General features: G+C 45.7%; 4 protein-coding genes across 6 annotated transcripts; 2 read left to right on the top strand and 2 right to left on the bottom strand.

Annotated features, from left to right (window-relative positions):
• Positions 1 to 259: 259 nt before the first annotated feature.
• Positions 260 to 1,960, bottom strand: LOC131260382 (large ribosomal subunit protein uL15). The gene is made up of 4 exons (XM_058262085.1): positions 1,865 to 1,960; positions 1,507 to 1,573; positions 965 to 1,212; positions 260 to 751 (listed from the first exon to the last, which is right to left on the bottom strand). The coding sequence occupies exons 1-4, from the start codon at positions 1,868 to 1,870 to the stop codon at positions 620 to 622; spliced, it is 453 nt and encodes a 150-aa protein (XP_058118068.1). The 5' UTR covers positions 1,871 to 1,960; the 3' UTR covers positions 260 to 619.
• A 522-nt stretch (positions 1,961 to 2,482) lies between these two features.
• On the top strand, positions 2,483 to 4,482 carry LOC131260381 (putative protein tag-52). The gene is made up of 2 exons (XM_058262084.1): positions 2,483 to 2,685; positions 2,760 to 4,482. Exons 1-2 carry the CDS (start codon positions 2,559 to 2,561, stop codon positions 4,250 to 4,252), a joined length of 1,620 nt encoding a protein of 539 aa, XP_058118067.1. The 5' UTR covers positions 2,483 to 2,558; the 3' UTR covers positions 4,253 to 4,482.
• A 210-nt stretch (positions 4,483 to 4,692) lies between these two features.
• Positions 4,693 to 11,130, bottom strand: LOC131258479 (protein unc-119 homolog). Of its 3 annotated transcripts, none has more exons than XR_009178089.1 (4): positions 10,395 to 11,130; positions 10,087 to 10,259; positions 9,124 to 9,755; positions 4,693 to 6,948 (listed from the first exon to the last, which is right to left on the bottom strand). XR_009178089.1 is itself a non-coding variant. In XM_058259805.1 (3 exons), the coding sequence occupies exons 1-3, from the start codon at positions 10,901 to 10,903 to the stop codon at positions 9,643 to 9,645; spliced, it is 795 nt and encodes a 264-aa protein (XP_058115788.1). In that variant the 5' UTR covers positions 10,904 to 11,130; the 3' UTR covers positions 8,076 to 9,642. The 3 variants fall into 3 exon arrangements, 1 of the variants encoding a protein (XP_058115788.1); XR_009178090.1 differs by lacking the exon at positions 4,693 to 6,948 and adding an exon at positions 8,076 to 8,625; XM_058259805.1 differs by lacking the exon at positions 4,693 to 6,948 and having other exon boundaries at positions 8,076 to 9,755.
• A 1,891-nt stretch (positions 11,131 to 13,021) lies between these two features.
• LOC131272417 (LIM domain kinase 1) lies at positions 13,022 to 22,301 on the top strand. The gene is made up of 8 exons (XM_058274142.1): positions 13,022 to 13,107; positions 14,677 to 14,776; positions 15,086 to 15,200; positions 15,283 to 15,413; positions 15,487 to 15,732; positions 16,102 to 16,487; positions 16,555 to 17,509; positions 18,416 to 22,301. The coding sequence occupies exons 1-8, from the start codon at positions 13,086 to 13,088 to the stop codon at positions 20,829 to 20,831; spliced, it is 4,371 nt and encodes a 1,456-aa protein (XP_058130125.1). The 5' UTR covers positions 13,022 to 13,085; the 3' UTR covers positions 20,832 to 22,301.
• Positions 22,302 to 22,749: the final 448 nt, after the last annotated feature.

Raw genomic sequence — 22,749 nt, 5'->3', positions numbered from 1 at the left:
GTTTTGAATAGATTACTGTTTAAACAGAAGTTAGCTTTTCTAATAACAAATAAGAAGTATTTCACTTCAATGAACTTTTGGGCTACAAACAAATCAGATTGTGTTGGGCGGCAGATACCTCTGTCCTGCATAGATTATTTAATTCGAATGTGCTTCGAACCTGCATACTGCTGAACGGCACTGAAAACCCCTGTCTGAATGGTCGAATTGGTTGGTCATCTGCGATAGAAAACAAAAACACACAAGACACGTCCGAAAGGATGTTTAAGGTATTACTTTCTTTTTGTATTCTCATCTTTTCTCTCTTCGTGACAACGTTACACGCACCGGCACCGTCCACGGACGCCGGACACGCAAACGCCACCGCAAACAGCTTCCAACCATTCCCCCTACAATACACACGAACTGTTGTACGAAAACAAGGATATCCGCAACCCGGCAGGAGCAAATAGAAAGTAAACACGGAGCAGCAGGTGTTTCAGTTCCGTAAAAAGGGATGTCGCATTTGGTTTCCAGTGCCCGGGTGTAGATGTTTATTTTTCCCGCCTACTCCATCATCGGCCGAGTAGTAACAGTTTGTGTGTGCAGCTCTTCCTTCGCTCGTTTTGTTGAACAAATTCTAAGCCCGCAGCACGCACGCACCACCAGCCAGCTTGATCTTCATTTCGGCCTTGCGGGAGAACATTTTCGCCTTGACGATGATGGGCGCCTTCTTGGGAAGGTATCCGGTACCGAGCACCTTGAAGTAACCCTACAAACGATAACAAACATACGTGAACAAACCGAGCGCAAATAGTAAGAGGAAACCGAAGAGCATATTCCTTATTTGATCGAATCAGATAATTTCGACGAATCAACAGGGTTATTCGCATCAAAAATTGTACACGTGCGTTCTGTCCGCCCGTCGTGTTATCATCATGTTTCGACGATTCGAGGAACAGACAATTGAAGGGGGTATACTTACGAATTTCACCAGATCAATCACGGGGACCTTCTCGGGGTTCTTCTTGGCTTCTTCACGTATGTTCTCCGGCACCAGAGCCCACAGCTTGGTGAGGTTGAGCGTCGGGCAGAACTTGTGGTTGCGGTTCAAGTGGAAGTTCCGCATACCGACTTTGCCGAAGTAACCGGGATGGTATTTGTCGTAGTTGATACGATGGTGGTGCATGCCACCAGCGTTACCGCGACCTCCAGGATGCTTGCGGTGCTTGCCTAAAAGGAGGAAAAATCATCATCAGTTGCTGTTTTACGCCATCACACAAAAGAGGCTGTGGAAGCGCGGGTGTTGCAGGATTTTGTACGCCTTATTTAATCAGAATAGGAACGATCAACAGGATTGTTAGCATCGATTATTGTACACATGATGCATTCTGTCCGCCCGTTCGCAAGTATCATCATGAAGAGAGGACCAGTAGAAATGGTTGCCCCTTTTCACACGGGTTAACCTAACAAAACAACCCCCGTTCGTGTAGCCTCAAAATAATGGTCCGCTCGTTGGATACGTACCAATGCGACCGTGACCGTGGCTGACATGGCCACGCAGCTTCCTGGTCTTCTTCCTTTTCCTTAGATTCTGCAAAGTAGAACGAAGAAAAGCAGCATTAAACCTCCGACAGTCAAAATTAATCCCGCGGGGCAGGGTTCCATATTCCGCACCACGCGATATAAACACACACAACACGCGACACACTTCCTTCACACCGTTCCGAACACCAAGCGAATTCGCCTTCAAACAAGTTCACTTGTGGCCAAGTAAAATTCACATTTTCGTTACTTGTCAACTAATATCAGAGACGGTGCTAAGTTTTAACGAAACCGCAAAGGAAGTGGTCGCCGTTTAGACGTATTTACGCTCGACACTTACGACCATTGTGCACGAAAATCGAAAATCCTTTCGCTGCTACCACGAAATGTGTTCGACAGCGGGCAAAGTTTGCCGGAAAAAGAAAGATGGACTGAACGTTTCGGTTTGACGTATAAGCTGCAAGCGGAAGTGACATTGACAGCAATCGTGATCGCTTGACGTTTTGTGCCCAGTGAGGTATGTCCGCGTATTGTGAGCATGTGAGGAAAAATATTTCTTTAAATTTTAAATTGAAAATTGTTAATCGTGGAAAAATGTGACAAGTTTGTGACAAAATTTCCACTCGTGTTTTTCTAGTTTGTTTTGTTAAATTTTCTTCAAATAAAATTTTCACTTCAATACAAAGCGTGCTGTCATACTCTTGGCATTAAAGTTATTCGAAACAAAATAACACATACCTTTAGGTGGAAAGATCTGAGCAAACATGAGCGATCTAAAATAAAACTAAAGAACATAATCTCCAAGCTTATATTTTTTACCATTTCTGGACAATCAGCTCGTATTGCCTCAGATTTCCCTATTTGAAAAGTTTCAACCTTGTGCCTCATTAGGCACACGAGCATTAAACGTCAAATTTGATTTTCACAACAGATCTTAACGACAAACGGACACGCCAAACAAAAACCGCCAGCAATATTGTTGACCGCAACCTTGCTTGAATGGTTTACTTACCACAGTGAAAGTAATTCCGAAAATGGCTCACGCTATGCCAAATCACTCCAAAAACTTGCAGCTGAAACCTCTGATGCCGGAGGACATGCGGTCGGAACTGATCGCTGCCTTGAAGGTGCAAAATATTCGACCAACGAGCATCAACAAAAGTAGGAACATTTGTTTTTATCTTACCCGAAAATACATGCTAGTTGGTGCTAATGTTTGTTGGTTTTCGTTAAAGGTGGGCGTCGGTTTGTTCTACCCGGATCTCAAAGCCATAGCTCGTTGGTGGCGTCACAAGAAAATAATGAAGCCGACAAACGACATCAGTTACGCCTGCAAGCGATAGGAGAAATACGGACGTCGGAGGAATCGTACCTGCGGCAGCTGGACCTGCTGCTGGAGTACTTTGTAACTCCGTTGCGCGTGAACGGGTTCCTCACGGAGAAGGTACACAATCAGCTATTCGGCCAGCTCGACACAATCCACAACCTCAGCCAGGAACTGCTGAAGAAACTTGACGACAATCTGGACAACGTGGTGCGGGCGTTCACGAATCTCGGGCCGTTTTTCAAGCTCTACTCCGTGTACGCATTCGATTACCGGAATTCGCTGTGCACGCTTCAATCGCTGATCGATAAGAACCCGACGCTGAAGCGGTACATAAGCAACACCGAGTGCCGGCCGGAGGTACAGATGAAGCTGATCTCGCTGTTGATACAACCGATACAGCGGATTCCACGGTACAAGCTGCTCCTGCAGCAGGTGCTGCTCTACACGAGCCCATCGGATGCGGCCTACAAACCGCTGCAGGAATCGATTCGGCTCGTCGAACAGTCCGTGTCGCACATCAACTCCGTCGTGGAGGATCACGAGAACACACAGCGACTGATAACGGTGCAGAATGCGCTCACCAACAAGTCGCTCAAGTTGGTCCAACCGGGGCGCAAGATCCTGAAGGAGGGTATCCTGCGCAAGCTCAAAACCGACGGCTCCACCTCGAAGAAGTACTGCATCCTGATGTCGGACATGTTCATGTACTGCCGCCCGCTGAAAGATGCCGACGTGCTGCTAACGGACAGCTCGAGCATTGCCTGTAGTTGTATTTTTCCGCTGAAAAAGTGTAAAATCGTCGAGCTGTTTCGAGGCAACTTTAAGATAACGTGCAGTGGCGACGGCACGATCTTTAGCTCGGATGTACTGGACGAGAGTCATGCCTGGTACGTGGCCGTAAAGGAGGCGATCGAGCAGCACGTGCAGTGTCGCAAGACGCTACGGAAAGCTTCCAGCAATCGGAAGCCGCTGAGAAAGAAACACCTGCAACGGCTAGAACCGGAGGACGACATCCTGTGGCTGCTGCGGCGCAAGACGGCCAGTCCGGAGCGTGTTCAAAAGCAGCAACCCATAACGCCCTCGAAACGGCGCCGTCATACGATGTGGCCGTTCAAACACATCAACTGCCTTCGACTGAACAGCTCGCTCGGGGAATCGAGTGAATCGCAACCCTCGACGGCAACAGTGGTACGCAATATGTTTCCCCAAGCGGACACACCCACCGTCGCCCTTGGGGTGAGATCCGCACTGGGAGTAAATAGGGTCGAGTCAACGATGCTCCAGACGTGGATGGAAGGAAGGGAACTACCGGGGGAAACGACGAGCGAACCTAGAACCACCAACCAAGGCGTTGACAAACATGTCCATTTTCGATTTCCCTCCGCGCACTGGCGCTATTGACTCCGGACGGGCTTTTCAAACGATTTGCTTTGAATATGAGGACCGTTTGATTCGTTGCATAATTTACAATGCATCTTTTTCTCTATTTCAACTATTAGATCTGTATTTGTTTTATTTTTTTTCGCACCTCTTATAGTCACTAGAATTATGTATTTATTCACTTGGTTAATGCCATTAAACTAATGTTCTTTTGCTTGTAAGGAAATAAAATCGTCATTCATAGACTTTGGAATAGTTTTAAGATCTTTTTAATCATCTCATTTGAACCGACCCCGAATCACTCGGGCGGCGACTTAATTTCGTTTTTGTTTAGTTAATAAAATTAAACATTTACAATAAAGACAAGACAAGTTTTTTACTCTGAACGAACTTACCTTTCTTTTCTTTCAATCTTACACTGGAACACGGAAACAAACTCACCGGGTGCTTGTTTTACACCGAACAATGTGTTATCTATTATTATTATGATTATTTCCACTAAACCACAATTAAAAACTGGGCGCAAAAAGAAGGGCAAAAAATGATCACATCATTTTGTTTTTTTTTGTTTTTTGTTAAATTGGTCGGACAAACAGCATTTGCTAACATTTCGGGTGAAAACGAAAACTAAACTAAACGGGATGGAACACTAACTTACTAACTAACTCGATGATGGACTAGATAAAAAAACACGTGGGACGTAGAGCACACCATGTGCGTGTGCTTTTTGGGGTGTTTTAAAAATACAAACAATTTGAAATGATTTGTTTGAGGTTGTATAATTGTGCAAACTGGTGTTGCACCGAAAAACATATTACCACGAGCCGAGCGTTGAATGGAAGGAGCGTTGGGATAAGATTTTATTTTTGCCTAAAGGGACAAAATAAAACGATTTTGATATATTGTTAGTGTACCGGCCATACTCTATCGCTCTCCGGTGGCTTCCGGACTATTCGTCATCAAATTGCATCGTTCTTCTACTCTACCATCTAGCCGCATCAGTTTTTTTTATTTGTATTAATCGATTTTCTTGTTTTACGAAATGTGTACCTTTTTATGAACCGAAATTTAGATTCCTAGCATCAATTCCAAACAGCTATACGCTAGATTTCAGTGCTCGAACATCGTGCGTTTCTCGATCGGTGACTGTTTTTTACTGATTTTCAGTGTTTCTTCTGTTTAGGATTACTTATTTCGCTTGCTTTTAGCTTTAGCCCGAAAGAGAGAAAGAGAATAAGTGGGTTTAGTTTTCCTTGCAGTTCACTGCCAGAAGAAAATGTCACCGAAAAAAAAACGACCCCTTCTACCATTTTTCCTAATTAATGTTTGCTGGCGGATACGCTTCGCTTCGATTTGATTAAATATTTTGCTGGTTGATTTTCTTTTGTTTTGCTAAAAATTAAAATTGTTTTTTTTTAGTAGTAATTATTGTATGCCTGGTATGCTTTTATCGACTCGAGGGGGCCACTTGCCACCCCCACGTTCGGTCGGGTCGTCCCTCGTAATTTTCAAATGCCTACCTCCGAGAGACAAGCTCTTCCGCTAGCTGCTAGTAACTTCTTCTAGGACTTATTTGGTAGGATCGATGCAGTTTATTTTTTGTTGCTTTTTCATTTCATCTCGTATTGTTCTCTGTTTGCTGGTATCGTATTACAGTACACGTTTGTTTTACCTTTTTCTCTTTTAAATGGGCGGCGCTCATTTCGGTGTTCTAAAATCGGCTGGACACGTACGGGTTTTTGTTGGATTTCTATTTCATTTTATTCTAATTTTAACTCCCTCAAGCTAGATCGCGAACTACTATTATAGTCAGACACCTGTTTGTCATGTTCATAACATAAGCATAAAATAATAAAATAATTTGGAAAAGCTTGTATTTATAAATTATAACAATGTTCTTAAAGCTATGTCGATCTAAACGAAGATCGCAAACGCAAAACAACACAGGGCAGTGAACTAATGTGACTAGAAAACCCTGAACAAACAAACTAAAAACAACTCATATTAAATAAACTGCTGTCGTTTCAAAGAGATCCGTATTCTTACAGAAAACAAAATGCATAAACATTTTTCAAACATTTCAAAGTCGATTACGCTTTCCACAAATCAACTGATACGAAAATACACCTCCACTAAACCACGTACATCGACGTTTGGCTCCTCCGAGTTCTCTGAAACGAATGGTGTACGAACAACTTCTATTACCTTGCTAGCGGGCAAGAAGGTGTATTTTAAAAAGGTGGTACTGTAAAGTGCTCTAACATCTGTCCGATCTATCACAATCTACCGATCCTCCTCTCTCCTTTCTGGACTCCTGAATTTTCCATGATCGCGCAGGGTGTGTATTAAGTTCGTCTCGTTATTAAGGATTTACTTCAACTCAGTTCTTTCCTTGCCACCCTAGGATGTGTGTGTGTGTTTGTGTTTAAAGTTGCCAGCAAACACACGTGCTCGTGTGCTGTACAACATATGGAAGCGTTTCCACGCTTATTTTAAGGACATGTGGACTAGTTTACGGGTTTTGCTATGTACGTACCTAAAACAACTGCTGCCTGGGTGGTTTGTCTTATCGGTGCATTTATCTATGCTTGTTTCATCTACCTTTTACTTCTCTACCGCTTTCGCGACTGCTAGTTGTGGTTGCTTACGTTATTATTTCTTTTAATTATGCCATATTTTTTCTTAGATACTCCTGCGTTTTAAATTCTCAGGTTAACCTGTCGTGGAAAAAATAAAATTCGATAAGTTTCGGCAATTCACTGGCGCTAGAAATATATATATTTATGTTGGATTCTGTGTCCCACGAATCCGGATGTTCGTTTGGCGGCCCGAGCTTAAACCGGTGGTTGTTGGAAAACATTCATTCTCCACAAAATAAATAACATCAATCTAGGTTTACAGTTCACGTGCATCGTGTATCGGCGTTTCCCGATACCGATCCATACCGTCTCACGGAGGGGATAAAATTGTGCTAAATGTGTTACAAAATCATCACCTTCTTCTGCGGCAACTAAAAGTGCAAAAAACGTATCCCTTTATGTCATTGTAAAACGCGTGCAAGGAAAGCCTCGCTGCTATTTAAAATTTATGCATCGGCTTCAATGTCACTTGCCACTTACCAACTATCGTGGGAAACTATCGACATTGCTTCGCACGCAGGTTCTTTATGAGATCCTTTGGTATTCGTGTGTCTGGGCAACCAACTGCGCAACTTCAAGCACGGAACACACATTACGTGTTAAAACTTCTTTCACACCCACGTGGTTCAGGTTTGGTCACGCGAGTGATTTTTGGTGTCGTTTAAAAAAAAAAAAGGACACGGAAGGACACGTTCGGCGAGTCGTATTATTTGTCAACCATGATTAGCGAGAAAGAAGCGGTCCGAGTGTGGGGTGCGATGAGTCGATTGTTTCAATTCCATCTTCCAATCCTTAGTATCGCTTAGAATGAAAAACAGAAACTAAACAACCAACTTTCACTAACAACAATCGGACGAATATAACGGGAGCCAGTACTGTGACCATATTCGGGGGAAAAATCGCGTGCCACGTGGTATGGAACGGGTACCGAAATTCCCTTTCTCCGTGCAATGCTCATCGGTCAACCGAAGGGACATCGACCGTAACGACCGACAGGGTCCCCCCCTTTCATACGAAACTTCTAATACTTTGCCACCGAACCTTACCAAGCATGAAATCGAAGCAAATGGTCGCATGCTTCGGGTCGTTTGTCGTTCGCCTCGTGACCTTCGCTTTTAAATGAGTTTCATTCCATACATTTAATCAACCGATATAGAACGGCTAATAAAAATGGACTCGTTGCAACATGTGGTTAAATCGGGAAGTAATTTTAATTTTATCACATTCCCAGCAATTAAAAAAAATTTCAATGGTTTAGAACAAAAGCAATTACTCGCGGTCCGTGCGCTTACGTCACAGAGCCAAGGGAATTGTTTTTTTTTAAAGACCTAAGGTATGTAGGAAAAATGTTTACATAAACAGGAGTAATTCACGAGATACGCCGGACACGCTATTTCCACTCATTTCCTCAACCCTATCATACCCCTGCATACTGCTTGCATGTGAAAAAATCGGCCTTTTGCTTATTAAAAGAATCCCATTCTATCTATCGGTACCAACCTCACTACGCAATTAATACACTTTCGTCCATCGTCCGACCGTATGATCCCGGTTTCACAACGCGCTGCTGTTTTGCGATCGAAGCTATTTTTAAATCCGTACACGACTTACCTCCGCACAATTGCCGTGCGAGAGAGATTCTTGCTGCGTGAATTATGTGTGTTTCTTATGCGCGATTATGCGATTTCATTGATTCTTCGTTTCTCTTTTTCTTCAGATCCTGCCCCTCTTCAGCGCCAGCAGTTGCCACCGCCGCTACGATAATAACAAACAGATAATTAAGGCAAGAAAGGTGATTAGATTCTCGGTCCGCGGCCCTGCCTTCACCTTTTCTTCATTGGGTGTTTGGTTTTGATCTGTCTCCGGGTTTTCTTCATTTTATGTTATAGTATGATAAAACTCATTTTTCTCGCCCACCATTCATTTGTTTAATTAAATACCCCAACCCCATCGACTGCTTTCGTTATTTTTACTGTAATAATAAGAGCTCGTGAGCATTGCCAGCGGAGGTGTGGTCGTGTGATTTTCGGTCCTTTTCCACTAACATGCGATCCATGATCAGTACGATAAACAGTTAAAGCGCACGTAATAAAGTATATTGAACGAAAATCGTCACGTTTCTCGTTCCGTTATGCGCGGTTACTGTGGCAACTGTTCTTTTAAATGTCTTTCTTAGCTTTCTTAGATAGATTTTTGGTTTAGCTTTTCCGTACATGGTTTCCGACTGCTTTTCTAATAACTACTATAACGTACCTGTTTTGGTTATTTTTTTCGTCTTCTTATTGGTCTTCGGTTTAGCTCGTGACGCTTATCTCGTAGGGGAGAAGAGTGTTTAAATTTTCCGTTTTCCCGTCTCCATAAATCATGCCCTTCATTTGGTCAGTTTGCGGCCGATGTCTTCTAAATGAACACGTTGCTACCTTCTGGCTGCCCAGCGTCAGTTTGCGGTGGATGTTTGCTTTGCCAGGCAGCACTCGCTGTATTATAGGAATTGACGAACAGGCCACCGACACTTCCGACTTCGTCGTACGTTTAGGATGCAAAAAACAAATCCTTAACTGTATGTGCAGACACACACGCACACACATTTACACACTTACACAGACGTAAACACTCGTGCCAGAAACACCTCAAAGGAGTTCAAGGGGTTTTTTCTTCAAATCGACAAACACAAATAAACAATTATAAAATGGCCAGCAGTAACATCTGGCAAAAATCGTAAATCGCGGTTTACATCACTTTTCGGTTTCGCCCTCGTTGCCGTTCCCGTGCTCACAGACCACCGTTGTAGGCGTAGTCGGCCTTGTTGTGCATCACTAGGCAACCGTCGACAAAGTAAAAACTATCCGAGCGCGTCTCGAACGGATGCTGAATCATTTCGTTTACTAAAGGGAGAAGTCAAAAATCGTTTGAAAAAAGATTTTAAATTATTTTACAGCGATTGGTTGTAATGGTATATTTTGTTTAGGGTATATAAGATTTGAACTGATGACAAAGCTTACCAAGCATATTTAGTTTCGAAATTATTCTGCGACTACTACGGGAGGGTAATATGTGTTCCAATCTTGATAGCATGACGTTTGCAAACGAATGTTCTGGTACCATTCGTTCGCTGCACGCTCAGTGCCACATTTCAACGCAACGTTTCAAATCCCGCCGGTCGGGTAGGAACCTTGTGTAGGATTGTTCCACATGGCTTACACATGCTGTACTTACCCAAATCTGGCGGGATAGTGGGAAACTCGTAGATGTGTTCGCAGGTATTTTTAGAATAGGGAATGCAGTATCCAAACTCGAAGTCGAACGTTTTCAGCAACCGATCCTTGAAAAAGTGCCGTTCAATCATTCGAAAGTTTTTCACACTTTTACTGCCAACCGTGAACTCTACCCTGCACGGGCGAAGACGATGTTGTACGACGGGGGTTTGATTTTCCGCAGCACGGGCATTTGAAAAGGAAAGGAATAGACAAACATGTTAGTCGGTAGTTATTTTTTAGAAACGTAAGTTAAACTAAAATACTCACGTTGCACCGACGGTTTTTAGTTTTAGAAATTGCGGCGTAAATTGATACCGAACGTAGCGGCCAGCATTTGGTTCGAATGTTTCCTCCGCATCTTCGGTCGGTGGGGCGGAGGAGGTCGCCACAGCCGTCGTCGGATTCTCGCTACCAATCGACGCCGCCTGCTGCGCACCTGACGCGGTCGCTGCCTCGTTCGCACTTGCCTTGTTTTCGCTGGCGCTTTGGGCAATGTCGCTAACCGACGGTTTCGCTATCTCAAACAGGACAGCACCCGACTCCAGGTCGCGGATTTTAAACCGTGTAAAATCGATCTCGTAAATGTTTGCATCCGGTGTGCAGAGGTAATCGTCGGCGATTTTGTTCAACTGCAACACGTAATCGGGTGTGATGGTGCTCGGGATGGGCCGACTGGACGTTGGAGTCGCGGGTGATTCGCCAGCAGCTTCCGCTTCTCCCGATGTGCCCCCTTGGGCCGACATCGACGAGCCAAGCTTCTTGCCCACCACACTCATTGTTTATTGGGTCAAAGTTGTGCCTTCCGACGTCGCAAGAAAGAATCAGTCCAGCGAGTATTGTGTGGTTGCTTCCCTGCTCTACAAAGAATGCTCCACTGTCCCGGTTAGCGCACGGGCACCAACTTTTACACCAACGAGATTTTACACCTAGCAATGCAACAAAATGACCTAAAACTATACACTAAATTATCTAGCACATCCTGCACGGCAGAACCGTAGTGGGACCTTTTTGTTTCTACGAAGATAGACGTGAAACGAGAAAAAGGGAACTATCTGCTGTCAGGTTCTGTTTGTTTTTTCTTCCCCTTTTCCACAGCTGTAGTGAAATCAAAACACGCAAAGAGAACTTCAGGTTACGGGCCAACAAATGTTTATTTTTTAAGAGAATTATTAAACACTCCTTATTGAATTGTTAATACACAAAAAAAATCAGTTACTTTCTTAGAATCTTTCGATGAATTGCTTTCGATACTGTATAAGCCGGGGAAACATGAGAATGCAGGATTATCAACGCAACGGAAAATTCAAGGCAGAAGGTTGGAACGAAGCACAGCTGCTTGCCCAAGGAACCACGGTTCTAGGGGCTCTCACTACACTGAGTTCCTCGTCCAGCATATCGCAAATCCGGTAAAAGAGTAAATGAAGCCCTGGTCACCATGTTTTCGATCATGGCTACATCGCTAGTGGGACGTTTTAACTGAATTTATGCAATAGGTGGCACATCAATTCGTTAATTTCGACCTACGAGTATTCAAACCGTTTGTGTACCGTTAATTTCGGCTACGCAGTCCCCCTAGGTGTACGTTATGAACTTATTTTACCAAAGCATAACAAACTCCCTTTTTAGGTAGACCTGGCGCAGTCCGCTCACTGCGGGCGCACCGTTTCCCATTAATCTCTTCAGCTAAACCCATTGGTTCATGTGTGGTATAATTTACAAGCTAACTTAATATGTAAAAGTATATTAACCTGCAAGCAACCTCCACTGCGTGATTAGTTTAAATCGTTATGTGCTTTTAAGCGAATCATTAGATTTCAAACGTTCGAAAAGAATGCATGTGTCGCGCTTTGCATAACTTCAGGTGCAAATATGAATCATTAGGAAGACCAGGACAAAGGCTGGGACCTAATTTACCCTTTTGCCGCAAATCCTATAAATATTACAAGATATAGATTAGAGATTTAGATTAGACAGACATATAGATTAGAGATTTAGGAATAAATTGGAGAAACAATTGAGGCAATCACGATTCAAAGGACAAAAACGATGGTAGGTCATGTCGTTTTGGATCGGGGAGACGGCCAACTAGTTTGTCCTTTTTTTTTCAAACTGTTGTTTAGCTTTTGTATGGGGCAGCGACGATAAAACTGACAGTTACCATCGTTTCGGTCCTTTGAATCTTGATAACGGGGCATATGGCCTTAGTTGCCGGTCCTTAACCCACAGAGGTCTACATCAGCAGGTTAGCTGGCGAAGGCCCAGGAAGCTGGATTCAACAGCCGTACTGGGGTAAATCCTCGCAGACTAAGAAGAAGAAGAAGAATCATGGGAACCTGAAATAATATTGGAACATCAAAGAAAAATTTAATTGATTATCAAAGAACCGGTAAGTCCCGCTAGGCAGCTCAAAATGTCGGCCTAAAAACGTCCTACTTTTTTGTATGGGGATGAAAAAAAGTAGGACGTTTTCGAGAAGTCGTTCTTCTTCGTCCTACTCACTACACAAAACTGCTCGATGTTTGTTTCACTCAGGACGTTTTGCTCGAAATCGCCTAGCGGGGCTATGACTAAGAAGGCACTCACTTTGTTGCTTGGGCGAACGGCATGATGGACGCCGTCAAAATTAGTCCTTGGGTGGTTTATACTCCACAGCTTCTGTACTTCAATTGACATCTAGAATGTTTTTCGCCCAGGGCTAGCAAAAAAAAAAAACTACCAGAACGCAAAAAACAAGATATCCTCGTAAGCTCGTGACCATTTGCTCAGCATTCTCGTTCAGTTGAACGCCGGATTTAAAAAACGGCATATGTTTATCGCTTCTGAATACGCACGTAGCGTACCCCATTGTCTGTTCTACGCAGTGTTAGTTAAGAATTCAGCCGAATTAGTGCGTGGTGGTGGCGCTGGTGACCGCAGCTTCGCGGGGATTACAGCGAACGGTCGTAGTAAAATGCAACAATGGGCGAGAACGGGGAAAAAGGTTTGTGATAAGCGTGTACTTCCTCCTGTGAATGCTTATTGCCAGTCAATGGCAGCGTTGTGCAGTGAAATATTTGTTCGCAGCAATCCGTGGACTGTGCTATTGGACTCCAAAGTCACATATGAATGCTTGCTGTAGCGGAGCGTGGGTGCTTGTGTGATGCTTTTTTTCACCTTCAGTGTTGACGCTTGTTTTTTTTTGCTGTCTTTAAGTGTTTCTTACTGCCTCACTTTTATCCTGCAGTGCGCATCACGCTGTTGTTATTGATTGGCCGGTAATTGTTACCTAATTGATTGCGTTGCATGTCCTCCGAGCAGTAAAGGGAATCCCTCAACGAAAAAAGAAAAGAAAAAATCCAAAGCATTCCTTAGAGTATTTCCCTTTCATTCGTACCCGCTTGACGTAACGTAACGCTGCGTTGCGGGCCCCCCTGGTGTTTACAAGCGCGAGAGCGAGAGAGTGAGAGTGAGTTTTGTTTTATGATGTTGCCTGCGCCTGCAAAAGGTCGACTGCCCAATGTTTACGATGCGGAGCCGGAGCCGCGACCCGTCGTGAGTCATCGACGCTAATGGAAATCTCGCTTCCTTCTTGGGCTCCGGTCGGTTGCTTGATCTTTTTCTTGCGGGCCCGCCACTAAATGTGTGTGTCGCGCCATGGAATGCGGCGGAGTGGTATAGTACGATAAAAGTGTCCAGTTATCAATCGAGCCAATCCCTCGGCACGTTCGCTTCCGACGAGGGTGCGTCATTGACATCATCGCACACACGGTTGGGAAACTGCCGCCCAGATAGATGAGCCAGAAAGTTCCACCGAAAACAGGATATCCTTTGGCCCAAGCTTTTCTCCTCACCGTCCGGCAGCACCTGACCTTGACATTTCATTCATTAGAAACGCCACTGGCCTACGGTCTGTGTTTTGTTGAATGGCCAGCGCTGTGTGTGCGTGTGTGGTTGTGGTTCAAAAAATAGCGAAGGCGACTTGGATGCGATGCTTTTGCGCCGCTTAGATCGATAACATTAGAAAATAGATTTGAAGCAATGCGCTAAAAACCGCACACCGACACAAGCGTAACAAACTAGCAAATGTAATCGCACAAGTGAAAGCAAATGTAGCGGTTGCCAAATAAATCAAAATAGAGCTGAGGTAGAGTGGAGCGATTAAGCAATGCACTAATTTGCTCTACTTCTCGTACGTGATAAGTTGGATGTAAAGCATGTCGGAGGGTGACAGAGGCATGTGGCAGCGGCACGGCGGAGGTAATCAAGTAATCGATGTCACCGAAGGTTTCGTTACCTCGTGTCGTAATCGGAAACAAACCATAGCTCAACCACAACATCAACAACAACAAACCATGTATTCCATTGGACATTGTACGGAGGAAGAAGGAGAGGGGGGGATGGTTGTGTGGCCATAAAAAATAAACTAACCCTTCCTTTTGACGGCTTTATCTGACCCATCAGCGTGAGATGTAACGTCTTTTAACTCCGTCAAGGCCTTACAGACTCCTGGCACCGGACATCAGGCGGTGAATAATTAGTAATCACTTTTGCGTCTCTCGTTTCATTGTAGGGAAAAAAGACAGCACTGTGTGCGCTAGCTGCTACAACGCGATAGAACCGGAACAGCATGTGGCCGCCGTTGGTCAGTTGTGGCACGCGGAATGCTTCAGGTAAGCACCGGGCCGGTATGCTTCCGGTCAAAAAGAACGGTAATTTGCTGTGCAAAGTACACCGTACCGGTTTTGGTTGCCGTAGTTACCAGGATTACTGCACTGCCTCCTGCCTCTGTGGTGGATGGATAACGTGTACGTGGTCGTCCACCACGTGCCTGGTAAATTCAGGATCAAAGCCTGCAACGGCGTTCGAACCGATCCGTGGCGACATTTTAATTCATTTACCGTATGCTAATTCAATTTACCAATTTGCCTCGTGGTGTGGTGTAAATGAACTTCCTTTACTTTCTCCCTCGTTGTGTGCAGGTGTTCGGTGTGCGATGCACGACTGTCGAGCTGGTACTTCGAAAAGGATGGCTTACTGTTCTGCAAGGAGGACCACTGGTCCAAGTTTGGCGACTGCTGTCAGCAGTGTTCTCAGGTATGTGGTAGCTGAAGGCCAGGAGGTTGTGTAGTTAAAAGAAAATGCTTCTCATTCGGACGTTTGTTTCCGATTTCTTCAGGTTATCTCCGGGCCTGTTATGTTCGCAGGCGATCACAAGTTCCACTCGGAGTGCTTTCGATGTGAATCGTGTAAAGTTTTCATCGCCGAAGGGGAAACCTACACACTGCTGGAACGGTCAAAGCTTTACTGGTACGTTGGAGGTACAAGAGGTAGCGGACTCGGGACCATTTAATACATTTTCTCTACTTATCGACTGTTACAGCGGTCAATGCTACAAACGCCACCAGAGCGCCCTTGTAGAAGTGTCCCGTAACGGCACAACAACAACGTCCTCGATTGTGCGCGGTGAGAAGGCAAAGCAACAACCACTTCCGCATACGATCCGTTTGGTGGAGATACCCTGGACCAATGCGCGTACCGATCGTATCCGACTGGCCACGGACGACAAACTGTTCGGTGCGTCCGGCAAGGGCGCTGGCGCCGGTTGCAAGAGCGTACGAATATCGGAGTAAGTACAGCCGAAGTCATCTTTCAACCATGTGGGAACCTGCAACGCCTCATACTAACCCTTTTTGTCTGTGTGCTTTAACGCTTGCCCTTTTCGGATTGTCGTCCATTGTCGTAACACGTGTGCCGTGCTGTCACAGAGTGTTCTGTGCCGCATACGGACAGTTAGGCAAATACATTTTTTCATGCATTAATTCTGCATTGGAGTCTTGCTGTGGTTTGCTTCACTTTAGGTAAATAATCCCGCTTTCGGGGGAGATCAAACGAGAGATAAAATTTTTCTTTAAGGGATCCATTAAGCGAGAGATTAGTTTTCCACAAGTCTAATCCATTTTACGACGATTTTACTCCATCCACTTGGCGCTCACAGGGTAACGCTCAATTCGGATTTGATGTCATTGCGCGTTGGCGACAAGGTACTGGAAGTAAACGGCACCCCGGTGCGCGATGTGCCGTTGGAAAATTTGCAAAATCTCATCGAAAACTCGACGGGCAAAGTGCTGCAGCTGACGGTTGAACATGATCCTGAGCTGCTCGATCCGCAACAAAGACCGGTCAATGGAGTTCTGTCCGCTTCCTACTGTGGGACGCAATGTCCCGATACCTGCAACAACAACGAGGATGGGGATAATCAGTCCAGCCGGAGTCTGTCACCGAGTAAGCTGGAGCGTATCTTTAGGAAAAACGATGAGGGTTACATGAGTGGATCATCGAGAAAGCTACAAAAACGCTTGAAAGATGTCAATTGCAATACTGGTAGGTTGAGGCAGTTCTTAATTTCCTTATCGTATTGTGATATTGACATTTTCTTTTTTCCACACAGCTACCAATAGTTTAAAGGAAAAAGAGCGCAGCTCCAGCATGTCCCGGCTGCTCGACGAACATCGCAGCATTGCGGCCGGCGGCGAGTTCTATGACCTCTCGCGTACAAAGTCGTTCCGCGTGGAACCGAAGGCGGCCCGTATCTTCCGCGCGTCGGATCTGGTGCAGGGTGAGCTGCTTGGGAAAGGGTTCTTCGGTCAGGTGTTTAAGGTGACGCACCGTGTAACGCAGGAGGTGATGGTGCTGAAAGAACTGTACCGGGTGGACGAGGAGGCACAGAAAAACTTCCTCAAGGAAGTCGCCGTACTGCGCTCCCTTTCGCACCACAACGTGCTCCGCTTCATCGGCGTCCTGTACAAGGACAAAAAGCTGCACCTGGTGACCGAGTTTATACCGGGCGGGTCGCTCAAGGAGCTGATACACGATTCCGGCCAGCCGCTGAGCTGGGAGCAGCGAATATCGTTCGCACGGGACATCTCGTGCGGCATGAGCTACCTGCACTCGATGAACATTATCCATAGGGACCTGAACTCGCTGAACTGCTTGGTGCGGGAGGATGGGACGGTGATTGTGGCGGACTTTGGCCTGGCGCGTATCATCAAACAGCCGCTGCTCAGTACGGCCTACGAAAAGTGTCCCGCAGCAAACGGAAATGGGACGATCGGGAGGAGGGGCGTGCGCCCGCGGAGGCAACGGTACACGGTGGTGGGTAATCCGTACTGGATGGCCCCGGAGATGATGCGCGGTAACAAGTACGACGAGAAGGTGGATATTTTCTCGTTCGGCATTATGCTGTGCGAGATTATTGGGCGCGTGCAGGCCGATCCGGACTACTTGCCGAGGTTGCCCGACTTCGGGCTGAACCAGACGGTGTTTCGGGAGAAGTTTTGTGGCCAGTGTCCGGAGCCGTTCTTCAAAATTGCGTTCCTGTGCTGTGATCTGAATCCCGACAAGCGGTAAGTCGAAAGATTATTCGAAACACAGTGTTTCTCATGCCAATTTTATCGACGCACCTTTCATGGAAACATCTTGAAAATATATTTACAACAAAACAAATAAACATAACATAATAATGTTAGTCAATCGCAATGCCACCATTTTTGTATGCAAAGTCATTGTGAATTCCAGTGGCGCTTTTTCCATTTTTTTGTTTTTAAACTGACCTCATCCGTAACCCTCCATAAACTAGCACGACTGAAACAAATTAAATTGACTAATTTACTTCAAGAAGGCACGTACGAAAAGATAAGAGACTCTTGCATGGATTGCGGAACAAACGTAAACACAAGAGATGACTTACGCATTTCAATATGCACCCTTTGTTCCTCGGTGTGTAGCAGAGAGTGGATGTGTTGGTAAACTGTTAGTTTCCATATTTTAATCACGTTTTGAAAGGATTGCATCATAAGAAAAAGCCATAGTATCAATTGTGTATTTTGCTCAAAGTTCTAGTTGAGCTATGCTAAAATTGGAAAAATGAAAAAAAGTGGATTTTAATTTATTTTTAACGCACACGTGTTACAATGTGGTTTAGTAAATTCAAAAGGAATTCGAATTTTTCTTTGAATTTTAGCTTGTTGAAAAGATATTTATGTACGAATGTAAATACAATTTTCGCATTTGAACAGCTATGAGTATTGAAATAACATGTTTTTGTTGGAAAAAATTATCAAAACTTTGACATTTCCGCTTGATTGTTCACCTGATTAGGTACTGATCGGTTTTCCATCCCTCACAAAGATTGTTTATGCTTACACATCTCTCTTGAGCGAAATAAATTAATATCCTGATAAAATTGGCATGGGAGGCAAAGTTTGTTTGAACGAAAGTCTAATATACTATTTTTGTCCGTTCCTCCATAGACCTCCATTCCATGTACTGCAAGACTGGCTAGAGACCATGGTGACGATGACGGCCTTGAATAAGCCACTTCCGGCCAAGATTGTGTACGACATCGAGCACTTCAAGGGACAACGCAGCACGGATTCGAGTTTGTGCACCACACCCGATGGGCTGGCCACACCGCCACCCTCCTCCGCCGGGTACTCCCTCAAACCTTCGCTCAGCCGGAAGCGCATCTGCGAAGGGCCGGAAGATACGGTTGAACCACAACCGAAACTGAGCGACCTACAAACGACTTCTAGTCTGGACGTGGTGGACGGGGCTATCGGCGGTGTGAGGCCACCGTGTACCACCGTATCACCGCATGCACCACATGCACCACCCGCTGTGGAAAACAATGGTGGCTCCTGTTGTCCCGATAGCAACAACGGTTTCATTGTGGCAGACTGTATCGAAATTCCAAAGTCACCGCACCTGGGAAAAGACTTTTCCGCTAATGGCGACCGTATTCGGGACAGTATTCGAGCGAAACGGCGCCATCGGATGATGCTGAGTCGTGAGAATCAACGAAAGTCGCTCGATTCTAGTGTTTTGGCGGCAAGGCTCGGTGCCGATCGGTTGTTTGCCGACGTGAACGATGCGGTTGACAATGGAAGTGCCTCGGAACCGATCAGTTTAATCATGACCAGCGAGATGATCGCGAACGATGCTGCTAAAATCGTGGACGCGAGTGCTGGTGGTCGGGAGCGACCTTCCACGGACGAACTGTTGGCTTCGGTGAAGGATAGTTTGGAGTTGAACAAATCACTCATCGGTATCGGGGACGGCATGCGACCGAACGATGGAGGATGGGGTCCTATTCCGGCCAAGGTTAAACATTACGGCGAGAAAGGGTTCGTCATCCACGTGCAAAATGGACACCTTACGCTCAACAACGTGCGCGATCTTGAAAACTGTTCCGATTTTGATTCGAGTTGTGACACTAGCCTTAACTACATCGAGGTGAATGGAAACCGGATGGAGAGTGAAACCTGCGAGACGCCGGAGGTGGAGGTGAAGTGTGACGCCGTGGTTTCAAGCGCGAGAGGAGGACCCGCTCTGACTTCCAGTCCACCAGCTCCATTGGAACCGGTCCACTCGACACGCGGTACATGCGAGAAGGAAAATATCTCCACTGAATCTCCGGTGCCAGCGTTGGGAAAGGCGAAAATTACTCCAACCCAAACGAAGCCAAACTTTTCTCCCTTCACTCCGATACCGGCGGAAAGGAACAGCTCGATCGGTAACGGAACACTTCCGGCAAAGGTGGAGGAGAAAAAGCAACCCTCCAGTGCACAGAAAGCCGTCCAGTACACTAGGAAACTATTTCGCAGTGCCATGGAACCGACGCCAACGGTTTTGGCAAACTCTTCCAAGCCGGTTCATGACCTTCCCGGAACGCATCTTCCCTCGAGTACCGTTAAAACCAGCACCACAAGCCGTGGCCATACCCGCACGGGTTCGTCCGAACGGTCGGCGTTGTTTTCGACAAAGCAGAAAATTTCTCCTACCTCCGATCCGGAACCGCAGCCCAGTTTCGGTGCATCGCCCGGGGTGACAGGGGCGGGAAGCTCGGCACGTCCAAAGTCAAACACGGTGCTAAATTCCGTGTTCTCGTACAAATCGAAACCAAATGAGCCCGTGATGGACGGTGCGCGTGTGGCTCATGGCGGTAACATTTTCACTTCCAGTGGATCCGTCGTACGACGCGCTGGCGCGAAAGGCGCCAGTGGGAAAGCGTCCCCGGGTGACGTGATGAATGCTGCGTGCGTTGAGAGTATACCGCCGGCCACTGGTAAGCCACCGATCAGTACCTACACTCCTGCGGCCCTCGTGGGAACCGGGAGCTCGGGTGGTAGCATATTGCGGCTCGGAAAAGGCACTCGCAATTACCGTCCGGTGGAGAAGATGACGGCCGCCGCTGGCGAGTGTAGGACGGCCACCGGGGTGAGGGTGGAAAAGTACACAACGCTTTCACCTCCGAGTGGAAGCAGTGGCAGCAACTCTCGAACGAACTCTCCCTCGCCACCCGTACCGAACGGGACGCGTTCTTCGGTTGGTGGAACGGCGGGAAGTCGCACCATCGGTATCCTTTCACCGTCCAGCATTCGCCGGCTAAATGCACGCCTGCTAGAAGCACGCAAGGGTAATGGGTCGTTTGCGTCGGAACAGCCGACTCCGACCGTACCGACGGTCGTTCCCCGGGCCAAGGTGGCGACAATTGTTTCCATCTCCGGTGGCACCAAGCTACCGGGTGTGGCACGAAAAGTGCCTCCGATAACGGCTAGCTCTAGTGGCACCGGTAGAGGTACGATTATTAGCGCTGTTGCCGGATGCTCGAGAGAGCGGCGATCCACCCGATGTCCAGGCGGGGGTGGTCCACACATGGGTGTGTAAATTTGTATCTGCATAGAACTAAGCTGTAGCGGCTTAAAATCGCTTTACAAAAGTGTCGTGTTAGAACGGTTGAAAAACCTTCCTAAGAACTTTACGTTTAAAGTTTCGGAGTACCATAATGAAACTCACATGAGAAAAAGACGCTCACTCTTTCCAACAGTATTGCAATTGCAAACCCTTGATGTAACTGCAATTTGCAAACGAAAAGCAATCTACTAACGGCTCAACGCGAAGGAAGCGAAGGAATGCAAAGTTTACCAACAACTCTCACCTCCAAACAAGCCTGTCCGAAAGGCACCGCACCGGTTTAAATACGACTTTTCTTCCAAGCACCTTTTATTCAAGCACCCCATTTTCGCCGGAACGGTCAACATGAGCGTACGGCACACCAGCCACAAACGACAACTACTTATTACCTACTAACTCTACCTACCAATACACACCTAACTGCTAACTGTTTGCCATCGGTTCCGCCTGCTCGGATCGATGGAATGTTGCGCCTGTTTTATCTGTACCGAAGGCAACTTTGTGCCCGCATCATTTGCTCTGGCGTTTGAGGACCCCACACATCATTTGGGGTTTCAATTGTCAAGCATCCTTGGATGCTTCTGTGTATAGTTTATACTTATTGTAATACGTTCCATGAAAATACGTTAGATTTGGTTGATGCAGAACCGTGAAAATTCCAGCATACCCCTAAAATTCCATTAACTGGCTGCTAAAAATGTTTTTGAATACGCATTAAGATAAGCGACAGCTCAGCGCGTTGATATTTTACCAAACAAAAGTGTATAAGTTTTTAGTATCGTTAGTTTATATTCGTTTTAACAAAAATGACATCTTCATCCTTTTTTAAACTGACTAATACTCTCTCCTGTCCCCGATCTCTATTTTTTATGTGTTTTGCACATATGTTTCAAAGGCGCTGATGCTTTAAAAAGACTGCTTTTCTTCCGCACACCCCACAATGTATTAGGATCTTTTCTTAATGAACCTTACTTTGGAATCTATATTTTTATGACAAGTAGATCAACAACAGCGAAAACACCCCCTTAGCAAGATGAAGTTACTAACCGGACTGTGATATTGTGAATTATATGGAACGCTGTAGTGTATAGAGAATGCATTCGTGACACTTTATTACATTTGAACCGTTTAGTTTTTAGCAGTAAAAAAAAAGTTCGAACATTAACGTGACTCTCGTCGGCTGAGGGAGCCAGGACCAGGGGGAGATCCGTAACCCATGAAGCAAAAGACATTACCGAAAAGTGGTATCGCACTCAAGAAGTAGAGTAGAGTAGAGAAGTGTCCCCAGGTCGACCGAAGGACGTAGTCGTTAGTTACACTTAGTTTAGCACCTTAAGTTTTACCATTTTATTTTGATAAGAGAGCATGACGAAAGCAGTGTATGTTAGGGTTAGGCGATGCTGGTTCCGAATGAAAATAAAACATTCGTCAAGACTTCCACTATGTTGGACATTTGAAATGCCAGCCTGTTGAAGTTGGAGGTTGGATGGCGGATGGGCATGAAAAGAGAGGTGCTAACCAAACCGCAATCACAACCAACGACGAGAACCCCCTGCAGGAGTAGACGGGGATCATGCAAAATAAATGGGCACCCGTTCGATCAGTATCCTGTAATTAATAATGTAGATAGTCAAAGCAATGGGAATGACGCTGGCAGAATAGTGAATAATGGTGGGAAACACAACACAAACATGTAGAAGCTCGTGCGCAAAGGTACAATAGAGGGGTTGGGATGGAAACTTATACCAGAAAAAACTGAACGCCGTCGTATTCATGAAGGTGGGCTTTGTAGTAATGTTAATGCTCAATAACATTTCGATGATTTTATTTTTGCAAAAGTCGTCAAAAAACTGTGTTGTGCAAAATAAAAACATGCTGCCGGAGCAAACAA

This window comes from Anopheles coustani, chromosome 3 (genome assembly GCF_943734705.1).
Source record: "Anopheles coustani chromosome 3, idAnoCousDA_361_x.2, whole genome shotgun sequence".
In the NCBI taxonomy this organism is placed as follows: domain Eukaryota; kingdom Metazoa; phylum Arthropoda; class Insecta; order Diptera; family Culicidae; genus Anopheles; species Anopheles coustani.
Note: the sequence above shows the minus strand (reverse complement) of the source record. Positions and strands in the feature narration are given on the sequence as shown.

Excerpts from the sequence above, each read along its gene's own strand:
- LOC131260382 (XM_058262085.1), bottom strand. Across the intron at positions 1,213-1,506 it reads CCACGGTCACGGTCGCATTG|GCAAGCACCGCAAGCATCCT; the intron begins GTACGTATCCAA and ends TCCTCCTTTTAG. Across the intron at positions 752-964 it reads TGATTGATCTGGTGAAATTC|GGTTACTTCAAGGTGCTCGG; the intron begins GTAAGTATACCC and ends TATCGTTTGTAG.
- LOC131260381 (XM_058262084.1), top strand. The coding sequence starts at position 2,559 with ATGGCTCACGCTATGCCAAATCACTCCAAAAACTTGCAGCTGAAACCT. Across the intron at positions 2,686-2,759 it reads ACCAACGAGCATCAACAAAA|GTGGGCGTCGGTTTGTTCTA; the intron begins GTAGGAACATTT and ends TTTTCGTTAAAG.
- LOC131258479 (XM_058259805.1), bottom strand. The coding sequence starts at position 10,903 with ATGAGTGTGGTGGGCAAGAAGCTTGGCTCGTCGATGTCGGCCCAAGGG. Across the intron at positions 10,260-10,394 it reads CTAAAAACCGTCGGTGCAAC|GGTAGAGTTCACGGTTGGCA; the intron begins GTGAGTATTTTA and ends TCGCCCGTGCAG. Across the intron at positions 9,756-10,086 it reads CACTATCCCGCCAGATTTGG|TAAACGAAATGATTCAGCAT; the intron begins GTAAGTACAGCA and ends TTCTCCCTTTAG.
- LOC131272417 (XM_058274142.1), top strand. The coding sequence starts at position 13,086 with ATGGGCGAGAACGGGGAAAAAG. Across the intron at positions 13,108-14,676 it reads GGGCGAGAACGGGGAAAAAG|GGAAAAAAGACAGCACTGTG; the intron begins GTTTGTGATAAG and ends GTTTCATTGTAG. Across the intron at positions 14,777-15,085 it reads TGGCACGCGGAATGCTTCAG|GTGTTCGGTGTGCGATGCAC; the intron begins GTAAGCACCGGG and ends CGTTGTGTGCAG.